General features: G+C 38.4%; 1 protein-coding gene across 1 annotated transcript in view; it reads right to left on the minus strand.

Annotated features, from left to right (window-relative positions):
- RYK (receptor like tyrosine kinase) overlaps positions 1-14,608 on the minus strand; it is a 90,233-nt gene that overhangs the window by 25,812 nt on the left and 49,813 nt on the right. The window contains exons 6-9 of the mRNA XM_082624175.1: positions 14,255-14,399; positions 8,423-8,523; positions 5,105-5,230; positions 3,738-3,824 (exon numbers count right to left, since the gene is read on the minus strand). Of these exons, the coding sequence (XP_082480301.1) occupies positions 3,738-3,824; positions 5,105-5,230; positions 8,423-8,523; positions 14,255-14,399 (459 nt within the window). The remainder of the gene's footprint in view (positions 1-3,737; positions 3,825-5,104; positions 5,231-8,422; positions 8,524-14,254; positions 14,400-14,608) is intronic.

The following is a 14,608-nucleotide window of genomic DNA, read 5'->3' on the forward strand; positions in this document are numbered from 1 at the left end:
TTTTTTAAATGTTTTTTAAATATCAAAAACAAAATTAACAGTATACCCTTAAAAATACTTTCAAAGAAGCCAATAATAGATTTGTATGTCAACAATTTAAAAAATAGTAATAATAATTTATAGATCTTCTGATCAATGCAGTAAGAGGGAGAAGAAGATAGAAAGATGGGCAAAGCCAAGATCCACCTCCCAGCCCTACCTAATAAAATGCTAAACCAACAGTAAAGTCCAGACCACTAAACTCAGGCACCATGATTATACACTCATTCCTTAAAAGTGGAGCTGTCAAAGCTGAGAAACAGTAAATTTCATTTACTTCCAAGACTAACCCGTGGAATCACTCCCTCTCTCATTACGTGATATTAGTGTTCCCTTTCCAGACAGCTTCACTTAGTTAAAACTTTTGTAGGAATACAAAATGGGTAGACAAAAAGCCACAGACTTGGAATACTTGCTACTTCTTTGAAAAAGCACTTTACCTCAATGTCTGCTGAAATAAACTCTAGTTGTTTAAAAACTGCTTAAAATTTAGGAACATTTAGTAAATGGCAGAATATGCCTTTTTACTCTTTCTGTAATCTAAATAAGTGTTAATAAAATTATGGCCAGAACTATTTGGGGGCTGAAAGGATCTTTTTAGAACTGAAAACTAGTAATAGTTGGAGGTCTGTACCAATTTGGTAAGAGTTTACCTTCTTGTCAACTGGTACAGAGATCCAAGTAAAATGAAAGGTAATTTCAGGATGTGTCATTTTTTGCATAATTTTTTAAGTTTTTAACTTTGATAAGCATGTTCTATTAAGCAAGGGACACTTGAGCTGGATAATGAGCTAAGGAAACTTTGGAGAAAAAATAATTTTATACATTTAGTAAGAAAAAATCATTTTCCTGGATTCCTTACCCAGTCTGGTCCTAGTCTTATAACTTTAAATACTGAAAGGTCTATCTTTAAGACGTATATATTTGAAAAGAATACTATACAATAATTTACATTCTAAAGTTACAAGAACAAAATGATTTTTAAAAAACCCTACTTATTTCTAATTTGTAAAAAATTAGAAGCTATAAAAGAAAACAAAAACTTAATACAAATAACTTCAAATTAATTAATTTATTTCATGGAATTCAATTTCACAACATTCACTGTGTGAAATTCAGATTCCTAATTTCAATCTCTGGAAATTTATATTGGAATATCCATTAAGTCTCTGCGAAAAATGATAACTTTTAAGAAGCCAAACTCCAATTTCCTGCTTATGCCTAAAGGCAAAGGTAGGGACTTCCCTGGTGGTGCAGTGGTTAAGACTCCATGCTCCCAATGCACGGGGCCCAGGTTCGATCCCCGTCAGGGAACTAGATCCCACATGCATGCCACAACTAAGAGTTCACATGCCGTAACTTAGAGTTCGCATGCCGCAACTGAGGAGTTGGCGAGCTGCAACTAAGGAGCAGGTGAGCCGCAACTAAGGAGCCCACCTGCTGCATCTAAGACCTGGTGCAACCAAATAAATAAATTAAATAAATATAAAAATAAATAAATAAATAAATAAAGGTAAAGTAACTGATCTTTTAAAAAATTATTTTTGCATTTTTAGCTGTACTTCTAATTGTATAGCATGTAACAAAGCATACATATTTGTGAAAGAACTCTGTGAACTCTACGTAGCTTCAATTAAAAAATAAAAATAACATTCCAAAAGAATAAATCTCAGAGACACTCAATCATGTGGAGTGATCTAACAAGTTTAAAGCAAATACCGTGGTCAGTACACGTCCCCTGTGTTTCCCACTCAAATCATGACCATATCTTGGCTAAGGACTCACTATGCTTTCTCTTGTTTCCATCTAGCTCAGAGAGAACATTATAATTACAGTGGTAAGACACAGAAACAAGCAAGTGACTACAATTCAAAGGTACACGGAAAGAGAAATCTTATCTTGTGAAACAGTCCCAGTATCTGCATTGTGTTTTCTTATCACTATTATTTCCTTTCCCCCCCACTTCCAATCCTAAATCAACCCAATTCTATACAGAAACCTCTTTTGTTAATTCAACATTCCTTCAGAACAAATTAATAATATCCCAGTTCTAAATTATCCATAGAATATTTACAAACCACAGAAGAAATATTAGAATTAAGGGGGAATGTTCCCTTTAAAAAATGGAGAAACTGTAACAAAAGGCAGACATTATTAAACTTAGGGCTCAAATTTTACATTTACCAAGAGTAATATGTAAAGTATCCTTCAAAACTAGTCAGAAAACCTAGTGGGACCAAACCTAAAATTCAATCTTTAGAAGTGTTTTGGGGTTAGGAGAAGTGAATGAATAAATTCATTTTATTAACTGTTAACTTACTCACTTAACAGTAAGTTACACCATCTGTTTAGAAAGAAGGAAGTGTGTGTTTGTAGCATCCTTAAACAAGCAATTTTGCTAAATTAAAAGAAATTAACGAAGTTTTTTCGTTAGATTAGTACAACCCAACTTTTTAGAAACAATAAACACAAACCCTTCATACTCCTAAGAATTCCTTTAACTAAATTTAGAAACATAAGTTCTTATAAATTAACTTTGTGAACTTCACAAAATTGTTACCTCCTACTCATAAAACTGAATTTAATTTTGCCCTTAATTTCTGCATTTGGAATGCTAAATTTGTTTTTCCAAAATTAATAACTAGTTATTTCAACTTACATCAGATACTGTCAGACGTTAAGCACTCTTTAAATTACATTTTCTCTCTTAAAATGAGCAAATAGACTTACCTAAGAATTATTTAAGCGTTTACAAAGCTTAAATATACAAATCAATTATAAATCATTAAAATTCTAATATTATAAAAGGTCTTGCTAATTTACCAGTATTAGGCAATAAGCCATATAAAAACATATTCTAGTATATGTTGATAGGGAATCTCTAAGTGAAAATTTTATATAAATCAGTAAGTGAAATCAGTAAGTGAAAAATTAAGCATCACATTTCTCCAAAAGGAGAATATGTGAAAATAGGTATTCTGTTCATGAAAATATAAACTATCACTACCTTTTAGAAAACAATCTGGCAACAACTATCAATATTTTAAATGTAAACACCTTGTGGGGCAGCAATTCCAACTACAGCTATACCTGCAAAACTCTACCAAGAAATAACACACACACACACACACACACACACACACACACAGAGAGAGAGAGAGAGAGAGAGAGAGAGAGAGAGAGAGAGAGAGATTTTCTGCAAATTATCTATAACAGCAAAAAAAAGGGAGGACAGGGAGTGAGAGAAAGGCAAATAGCAGCTATTCACATAAGGTTCAGTGGGTCTGGGGGTCATTTTTTTTCTTTATAAGTCCTCAGTATTGAGGGTGGGGGCGGGTGCTGAGATGGAGGGAAAACTACTATCAATGTTTTTTAAGAAGGAAAAACCAAAGAATTTTAACCTAGGAAAAACATAATATTAGATATAGCAAAAATGAAGTCAAGTGGATGCAGTTTAATTAGAAGCCTGAGTAATATCTGATAAATATATAATGTCTTAATTTATTAGTTTCTATTTTCTATACCTTAATGAAAACAACATAAATCTCCTAAAAGGTTAGACTGTATGAGCTAAATTAACACAGACTGATTAATGATTAAGGTCTGGCACACACTGAAAATCTGAAACAATTTCGCTGTCATAAGCCACCTTAGACAGAAAAGCAGTATGGAAAACAGGATGGGAAATAAAATCCTACCTTTAACTGTTTTTACAAATGCTTGTTTTTCCTTATTTGGATCTTTTTCATCTACTAAAATCCCATGGAAAATACGCCCAAAAGTACCTAAAAGGAAAAATAATAATTATTGAGATCATATGATGACATTCATAAAATTGTAAGTACAAAACTTTCTGTCACAATACAACTTAAACATAACAAGGGAAAATGGGATCAACATTACTCCAGCCCTAGCATAAGAAGACTCAAATCTTTGTTTTTTAACGACTGTTAAAGGCTCTTTTTAACTACAAAATATCTTAACTTGCCTTTTGAAATACCAAATTTAAACTACATATGAGAATTCATTCTGAAATATCCTAAATAAACTAATGATATAGACAGGAGCACTGGAGCTCAGTAACGGGGTATCCGTAGAGACATTTACGAGTTTCTAGGCTTAGCCTCAGAGCAACGACAAAGGAGAAAAATGGACTCTCCTCACACATTCAAAAACACCAAAAACATCTGCTCCCATTAATTACTATTTGCCACTGGAGACAGTGCAAGCCCCTCCCTTGGCTGTGACTGACGTACAAGCATCTCAACCAAACAGATGAATCCAGGATGACTCACATGCGTCCAAAACATTCCAAACTGAGTTATGGAAGGGGGGAAAAGTAATTATCTATTGAACACTGGAAGAGCTCAATAAAGTAGTTTATTATTCATCTGTCTTCTTCTTTCAGCATGCTCCCCAGTCAATACCCTGAAACTCAAAAAAGCAAGCAAGGACCAGCAAGAGGGGAAGGGCAGGGTACTATCTCTCAAACACCTACCATGTGTTAGTTCATTTAATGAACATCAGTTCATCTAATCTTCGTAACTGTCTAACAGTAGACAACGGAGTCCAAATTTAGAGAAGAGGAAACTGGACATGGAAAACAGGAAATGATTTCTCCAAGGTCACATAGGTAATAAATTGTGGGACTGGGATTGGAAGTTGGGCATAACTCCAATCCCCATGCATGCGCCTTCTGCTAGAACCCATACACTTTCCATCACAGAGAGAATTACTTAGAATGTTTCAAAGAGGCCTGCTAGGTAGTGATCATCTTCAGACAAGAACTAAACAGAAAATATACTTTAAAGGTGACAAACACTAATAATCATGCCTTAATATACTTGAAAATCAACAATTGCACCAAAGCTGTCCATATTAAGGCAAATTGAAAAATCTAAAGAAAGGGAAAATAAAAATCAGTGTTATAGAGGAAACAAATTGTGCACTGCTTTCTATCCTTAAACTCAAAATGAGATGAAATTCTTAAATTCTGAAACAAAAAAACTTTTATACTACTAACATTAAATCTTCCTTGAAAACCTGATTTTGAGATAATAGATACCTTCTTGGAGTACATCTTTTAGAGTTATCCTCTCCCTGGATATTGCGATATCCTTCACCTTAGCTTTGGCCTCCAAAAGAGTGACACTTCTCAGGTCATTCTTCTCTATCCGCAAGGTAGGATAACCTGAGGAGCCAACAAAGCCAAACCAAGAAATATAAATACCCTTATTATGGCATCAGGGTCAACTAGTTCAGTTAGAACCTCAGGACTCAAGTCACAGGAATGAATGAATGCAAGAATCATAAATGGAAAAAGGCACACACACGAACAGGGAGAATTACTTATAAAGGCCATACTAAATTTTAAAGAAACACTTTCCCACCTATCCCAAAATCTTAAAATGCAGAATTAAAACAAGAAACACTAAAAATAATATTATATTACCACCACTTCAATTGCTTTTCAGCCAAATGAAACAAGCTTTGATTCATGGAATTTAATTTAATCCCTCATATGGACTGCTTTTCTCTCCAAAGATTTTCTAATATAGTCTCCTCACAAAAAAAACCTTTTCGAATGAAGAGGTGTTTGTAAAAATATCTCTTCTAAAAAAAAATATATAATTGATTTAATCATTCTGGCATCCATACAGCCTAGTCATACCACTGTGAGATTCATATTTGTTTTTCGGTTCCCTTAATTCCCATTCATTCTTTTTTTTTTTTTTTTTTTTTTTTTTTTTTTTTTTCGGTACGCGGGCCTCTCACTGTTGTGGCCTCTCCCGTCGCGGAGCACAGGCTCCGGATGCACAGGCTCAGCGGCCATGGCTCACGGGCCCAGCCACTCCGCGGCATATGGGATCCTCCCAGACGGGGGCACGAACCCGTATCCCCTGCATCGGCAGGCGGACTCTCAACCACTGCGCCACCAGGGAGGCCCCCATTCATTCTTAATATGATGAGAGCAAAACAAAATTTCTGGCCATAAATTAAAATTCTCATTGCACACAAAAAAAAGTCAGAATAAAAGTTAGTGTTAGCAAGCAGAAATTGGAATGGTATCCCCACTGGAATAGTATTTTGGGGAAGAAAAATCCCTAAAGAATGGGTGGACTTGGACAATGGTCATCAGTGGCTGCTAGAAGAACTACATGGAAGGCTTTGGAAACCTTTATAATGGATGGATTAGGCTGACAAAACCTGATTCCACTAATCAGCACTTTGACCATGATATGTCTAGGTGTGTGTGCATATGTGAGCATTTATGAGTGCATTTATGAGCGTTTAATCCTTCCTGGAGTTCTCTGAGTTTCCTCCATCTGTGGACTGTTGTGTTTTGTTATTTTGGAAAACTCTTGGCTATTTTGTCTTCAAGTATTTTTTCCGCTCCTTTCTTATTTATAGACAAATGTATTTCCATTGGGTTTTCTTAAAAGCACTATTTGTTTTTATCATACATAAGAAATGAAGTATCTATCTCCTTAAGGTAATGTCTACAAAAGAAATAAACTTCTTATTGGCAGTAAATAAAAAAATTTGTCCACAAATAAATGTATTTCCACTGACCTTTTTAAAATGCATTTTGCTTTTACTACCTACCTCTTTAAGGTTATATCCACAATCAAGAACTGACTCTAATGAGCAAATCTTGACAGCTAGACATTAAAAGCAATGATGTGTTTCTTATAAATAGTTTGGACTACTCTCACATCTATCATTATATTTCCTGAGGAACATACGTCTTTCTTTCCTTGGTGGAGATGTTAACTGCTGTTATGATTCCTCTCAGATTTCTTTTAAGCTAGAGTGCCCCCTCCTTCCCTTTCGTTTTTCTTGCCACATCTTATTAAAGAAACTGCGTCAATTATCCTGGAGAATGTCCAGCATCTGCCTCTTCTAGTGTCATCTAACTTGTTTCTCTATCCCTGTATTTCTTGTAAACTGCAAGTCAGTTTTACAGCTTTGATTAGATCCAGGTTAACTCTTGGAGGGGGAGGGGAGACAAGAATATTCCATCTGGGAGCACAAAATACTTAGCTGTCCTACTTTTAATGACGCTAAGTTTCAGTAGTGGATTCAGGCGGTGACACTCTGATCCCTCAAATGGTAAAGTTCCCTACCTCCCTTTGTTCGTATAGTTTAAAACACTGACGATCTTTTCCTGAATCAAATATTTTATTAGGGGATTCAAGTATGATTTTCTAATTCTGCCACTCCTTCCACATTTATTAGCTGGGATTCTTCTGTAAAAAAAAAACATTTTCCTTCATAAACCAGCACTATCTGGTTACTGTGAAATAGTTCAGATAGCCAGTTGTCAGAGTAAGGCATTATTGGTGCCTTAGTTAACTCCGATAATGACCGATTTTTCTAAAAAGTATCATTACGAACTTGTGGATATTTACACATTTTTACATTTCACATTTACATCAATCCACTGCAGTCATTATTCTTTCTGATGCTCAATGGTCCCAGTTTGGGGAGCTCTTGTCTTTAGTAGCTTCCTGGATTTTTGGCTCAGCAAATGTCCCAGGTTTATCTTACACATTCCCGACCCAGTCCTGGAATCATCCGTTTCTCCAAAGAATCCTGGTACTTCTTAATGAGAAACAGTACTGAAAGACCACAAGAGGGCACTGGGTGAAGAACAGATACTCTTTAATTTTAGTTTACTAGAGAATAAATGTCAGCCCAGGGGAGATAATAGTTAATTGCCTACAAGAACCTCATTAATCAATGGCAGCACTGAGTTGAGCCCTGACTTGTGGTCCACTGTCTATCCTGATGATTGTGTAGTTTCTTATTTGTATGGTGACTGAGTCCTCATTATGTCTAAATTATACTCTAAGAATGATTATTTTCCCCCAAACATCTACATGTTACAGTACAAAAACGTTCATGAAAATCCTGTTCAAAAAAAGGAAATCAGACCCCATTCTCAACTCTAACGGCAGCTAGTTTCCCATCATGATCAGAAAACAATGTAAAGCCCTAACCACAGCCCATGAGACCATCAAATAATTCATTAAAATCCAAGTCTCTGCCTTCATAGAGATCAGTGGCTTATTCTATGTAACTACCTGAAAATCCTCCTTCTGAATCTGTGTAGAAACGATTCAGCAGCCCTCTTAATACAGTCTACAGAAACCTCTCCAAAACTAATTCTAGCAATTAAACCTAAAATGTTAATACTCCAATTTTGGAATGTTTCATTCAATGCTCTAGAAAGCAAAAGTTAAAGCCTAATTCTGTACATGTTAGATACTATGTACGCAGCATGGCACGCGTCCCACAAGTAACTAACCACACAGGACCAAGGAAAGACAGAACATAGACCATCTCAGTAAACCATCTTTAGAACTCAGTTAACTCTTACTGGTGACAGGAGTTGCATTGTTGGGTGTGTCGGCTCTCAGGTACTGGGTCGTCTGGGTGGACGGCTGAGACAGCCCTTGGGAACCACTGCTGGCACTGATGCTGCAAACAAGTTTTGAGAGAGACACGTGGCGAGTCAGCTTCACTGAGAAATTTCCTTTTTCCATACATACAAAATGCATGTAGCCATTGTAACCAGCTTAAACCCTAACGGAGATCACAATAATGCATGGATCTCTATCACAAATGTTCCATATTGAAATTTTAATCTGCCTCATAACGTAGAGCTCTACTTTTTTCCTTCCTTTCTATCTCCACGACCACCAGGCAGGTTCTTCATGTCACAGTCATTCACAAATGTGATATTCCTCAGACACCATAGTTAGCAGTCCTGAACCTCACAAAATGTTATGCTAGTGAACCATCTCTTGGGAAAAGAGCTCATGCCACTCAATTAGATTGCTTTTAAGAAAAGGAGTATAAGGACAGGCCTCTTTTTAATGATGGTCCAAAATCAAATGGCCTACAGATGATGAAGTATGAAAGCAAATCAAACGTGCCAACGTGCTCAAAGCTTGGGAAGGGACTCCCTACCTGTTTCAAATCTGTTGAATCGTATACATTTTGCTTCTTCTTCTTCCCCAATCCCACATGTTTAGAATTTACGGAACTTATTAGAAATCTCTAGCACGTGAAGCATTCTATTATGCCATATTCTTTAAGTAAAGAGGAGACCCAGAAAATGGGAGGCTCAAATAAATGTGAACCCCATACTCAAGATTACTACAGATTAATGAATGTCCTTTTGTCTTGTCAGTGGATGACGACCTTATCCCAGGGTCACCCTTGCACACATTCCAATTTCACTGCCTCAGCCCTTGTACTTTTGCAGCAGTGGAGAAGTGAAGCATAGAAACTCAGCACGAAGAGTGAAATCACAGGCAGGATGTCATCCCCTCAGGAGGAAGGTCTACCTTTCCATGCCTCCCTTAGCTATAGGATCGGCAGAGTCCCATAAGAGGCTCCCAAATTTCCTAAATATGAAAATCATTTAAATGACCACACCCCACAAAATAGTTCTGTATTTTCATAACCTGATGATTAAAAAAACACACAATGATAAGAAGCTGCTACTCAAAAATTGATCTATATAGGTCTACACATAGAGCGGGTATGGGACAGTACAGTGAAGAGATGTAGAGCATAACCTTGAAATCAAAACTGCCAGCACTACCATTTATTAACTAGCTGTATGACCTTAGGCAAGATGCTTCGGGAGCCTCAAATTCCTCGTGGATAAAATAACCATAATACTACCTCCTGAAAAGGTTGCTAAAAGGATTACATGAAAAATATAATCCTTTTAGGGCAATGCCCTGCCCTCAAACATACACTTACAAATTATTATTACTAATTATGCATATTATTACCAATATTATACATCCTTAATTCCTGGAACCACCAGGCACCTGTTTTTGGAGTTCTGAGTACACACTACTCAAAGACCATGTCGGAAATCAAATCTGTTAAAAAGTCCAGGATTCAATAATGGGGAGAGAAGAGAAGCATTATCATCCCCAAAGAGGGGGGGAGTAATAGAATACAATTTACTTACCCATAAAATGGGACTAAGAAAACCTACCTCCCAGGATTTTTGTGAGGCTCAAGTTGTATAATATACGTGAAAGTACGGTTCAAATATTACCTGCAACCAACGTACAGGTTGAATAAATATGCACAGACCCCGAATTATGTACTAGTTATTGTGTTTCTCTTCAGCAAGTCAACAGCAGGTGGCACTCTTGTACCACCTCAGAATCCCTGAAAAGCCTGGGCATACAAAGACGTTATGCGCTCCTCCATATTTAGTGGTCCCTACAATGAGCACAGCACTAATGTTAAGCGATGAGAACAAACCTTTGAAAGCCCAGACTTACTGTTATGAGAGAAGCACGGAGCAGTTGGGGATCGACCCCTGATACCTATTAAATTCAATATCTACATAGCTACATCACATGAGGTAGGAAATGAAACAAAAATGTACACTTGCTAGCACTTAATAGTTTAACACCAGTCTAAATAAATTATCTCATTTGACTTTCATAAGCAAGTAAGATTAGTTATGAAGACATTAACCCTGCTTTAGCGTTCAAGTTAGAACTTAGGGCAAAGATCATCATTTTCCTTCAGAGCGCTTATTATGATTTATATTGCTCTATTTTTCTGTGTAATTCATTTATTTAATTATTCATTCAAAAACTATTTACTAAGTGTATACTAGATGCTAGATACTGTGCCAGGTGCTGGGGATACAGCAGTGAGCCTAAGAAACAAAGATCCCTACCCTCATGAAGCCTACATTCTAGCAGGGATTTCTGGTTTAATGTCTATCTTGCCCAAGCAGACTGTAAACTCCATGAGGGCAGGGAAAGTACCTATTTGTTCACTCCTCCCTTCCCAGCACTTAAGCCAGGGCCTGGCACAAGAGGCCTCAAGTGGGCCCAACTCTTAGTGAGAGCTCAATTAACACTGAATCAATCAATCAATAAACAGAGAAAAAGACCCTTCCTTGGAATAGAAAGCTATAAGCCACACAGAAGAGTTGCTGCTGACATGAGCTATTGATATATACTGAAAGAGGGAAAGAGTTACTGCTCTAACAGAATGGTTTCCTGTCTCTCTCTACTCATTCCTCATTCCACAAATTCTTCATGCAACATTCATTCAGTGATACCTGTTAGACACTGAATAAGGGGAATCCAGAAATGAATAAGGGTAAATAAAAGGGACCGTGTCACCAGTCATGGCAAGGGTGATGGGGCAATGCAGATAATGGAAAATGAAGATATTGCCAAATAACAAGTTCAAGTATCCCACAAAGGAGTGAACTCTCCTATAGTTGCAAGCTAACAGGGAAAGACTACAGTACAGACAGGGTGCAGGCCAATCCCTCTGTGGAAGGACTTTACAAAAGCTCTGCATCTCCAGAATACACTCATCTGGTAGAACACAGAGACTGAAAAGATGAGCTTACGGTGTCAGGAGAGGGAGAGTCACACACTTGGGCTCCAACTGCCCCTGGCATGAGCACACCTCAGGCAGTTGTACTCTCTGCCTCTAAATAAGCTCTGTGTGTCAGAGGACTCTGGCTCCTGAGTGTCAGGAATGGAAGAACTCCCTACCACCTCTACCGGCCATGGGTTCCCTCAAGCCTCACAGCGCTGCTGTGAGGGTGAGGAGGATTCATGGATGTACAAGCACATGGAACAGTGCCTGGCATATAACAAGTGCTCTACACAGTCACAATCCTGAGCTACTACGACGCGTCCCTCCTGATGCCCGGCCCTGGCCCTAGCAGTACAACCCTGAAAACGTTACGGAACCCCTCAAGCCTGTCTCCGTGTCTGTAGAGCAAGGACAGTACCACAGCCGTCAGTGGCTGTGGGTGTCAAAGGAGATAATACCTGTGAAGTGCTCGGTACAGTGCTGGCAAATGGCACTCACTGAAATGGCAGCCACTGTTATCTCAGTGGCCCCAGTGCAGAGGGAAGCAGCAGTGTCTCTGAAATGCTATCACATTACTGGATGGGAACTTTCTAGTCACCACCATTAGCTTGCCTGGCATGTAATAAATAACAGCTACTAGAATAGGAAAGAGCTGAAGGAGAAACTAGTCCATCACTACCAACACACTGCAACTTTCTGAAAAGAAAAATCACAATAACGGCACTTACTGTATGCCGGGCTTGTTCGAAGAGCTTACGCTTTTACTTCACTAAAACTTCGCAACATGCCTACGAAGTATGTGCCATGATCATCTCTGCTTTAGAGATGAGGAAAACTGAGACATAAAGCAGCTACAAAACTTCCTCTATCTGGGCCACAAAGCTAGTAAGTAGCACAGCTAGAATTCAGACGTGTGCTGGCTCCAGTCCATGCTCTTAACCACTAGGCTGTACTCTGAAAACAAGCGATGATGAAAGCTGCTTCTATTCAGGCAACGTCTGGAAACATCTGACTGAAAACTAGAGAACTGGAACACCAATTCATGGGCGGTAACAAATTATTGCAGCAGCAAAGGTAATAAGCCCTATGGATTCTGAAGTTCTTGCACAACTCTGATCTCTGGGTTCAGAGCGCCCCCACACAAGCACGCATGCAAGGAGAATGTGTTCATCAAGACAGACTACTAAATGCCATGCCTTCCAGTGACCTCTAACTCTGCCATATCCCCTCTCAGAGTCCCATCAAAATGTTCCTGCTACTTCACTGCCCCCTCAGTTCTTTCTCTACAAAACCCGATTCTAACTAACACAACCATATATACAAACACCCCATCCGTGAATTTCCCTTCTCACTCTGACCTCCTCTCTCTTCTTTCTCTACTCAGATAAAGAAAGTGTAACAGAGGGGACAGAGAGTACTCAGGGGCAGGAATTAATCCAGCCAGGATCCCCATCCCCTTGTGCTTTTGTTTCTGCCACACATATGCTTACCCGCTGTATGTATGGCACCACGTAGGACTGAGGAGTCAGCAGTAAGACACACTGCTCCCTAACTGGGAAAAGCTTACATTCTAGCAGGAGAGACAAGTACACAAAAACTGATTTTAGAAGGAAAAAGTAAAATAATTGCTACCAAAAAGAGAGAGACAGAGAAACGGAGAGGGAAGGAGAGAGAGACAAAGAGAGGAGGGAGAAATTGATGGTTGGGAGGCTTAAAAAAGAGTTCATGAAAGAGATGGCAATGGAGTTGAAATGTGAAGAATGGTTTGAACCAGTGGAAAATGCAGGGAGCCCTGTGCGCAAAGGAAGGCATGAACAGAAGTCCTGAAGGGCAAAAGTGGGGAACAAGTAATCATTTAACTGGAGTGTGAAGTAAGGATGAGAGACAAGGCAGGCTCACCTCCAGACTGTAAAGGAGGGTGGCCTTGAAAGCCAAGTCACGAAGCTGAGAATGTCTTCAGTCAGCAACTGGGAATCACTGAGGAGGGAAACGAGAACTGTGCACTAGGAAAATAAACCTGTCTACGATTCCATCTTTACCTCTCACCCTATCCTGGCTATAATGTCCTCCTGGTCATCTGGACTCACCCAGGCTGGGATGAGCACTTGTTTTATTCCCACACTATACTACACATACCACAGTCAAATTTACAAACTTTTGTAACACGGGTTAATGCCAAAGATTAAATACTTGAAGCCATGAAGTGTATCATTATTTTTTTTTTATTCCGAGCACTCAGCATAACATCTAACCCAGTGTATCTCAAAGCCTACACATTAGACTCACCCAGAAAGCACTAAGAAAAATACTGATGCTCAAACACCACCCTAGACCAATGACATCAGAATTTCTGGAAGGGGGTACCTAAGTGCTGATGTATTTTAAAAGCTTACCCATGACTCTAATGTGTGACCAGGTTGAGAACTAATGATTTAAATCATAGCAGGTTCTCCATAAATGTTAATAAATTGGGTGGATGGATGGATGGATAGAAGGATGGATAGTGATGGAGGGACAAACTAGGAGGAAGAAACAGGGCTATTTCAAAAAGGTACTAGGAGTCTAGAAGAGAGTCATGTCAAAGGGGATGGGGAAAGAATTGATCTCTACTACTTCTCCAGCAACTAATAAACTGATTTCTGACTTCACAGATTTTTAAAAATAAAACCAGAGAAACACAAAGACAGTATTTTTCCCCTTGGCTAGGGCTTAACCACCCTTCTTCCGCTGCACCACTGTGCACCAGTGGGCATGGGTGTGTGTGGGCTCCCATGTAAATGCAAACAACTGCTTTTATTCTTTTCCTTTCCCAGAATATATACGATACCTGTCATCCAGTTCAATCCTTTTCATACTATGAAGGTGCAAAACAGCTAATATTATTGCTACAAGAAATATTACTGCACAGCAAACCCCTACGCTGATATAAAATACACGTGTAGAAGTGGTTGGAGCTGCATGTACAGGATCATCTGAAATAAAAATGAACAGCACATTAAGCTTTTTCAACAAATATCATCAATTGCTTTGTGACCCAACATACACAATGAGTACCCTGTTCTTTGTCAAAGATTTTCACTTCATGTGTCCATTCTTTGATAGGATCCGTTACCAGTGGCATGTTGACGTAATTCACACAATTTAAAAAGTGCTTTTGTTGTAGTAAAAAAGGGATTTTAAA

The sequence above is a fragment of the Mesoplodon mirus genome (assembly GCF_964341445.2).
Source record: "Mesoplodon mirus genome assembly, chromosome: 6".
In the NCBI taxonomy this organism is placed as follows: Eukaryota; Metazoa; Chordata; class Mammalia; order Artiodactyla; family Ziphiidae; genus Mesoplodon; species Mesoplodon mirus.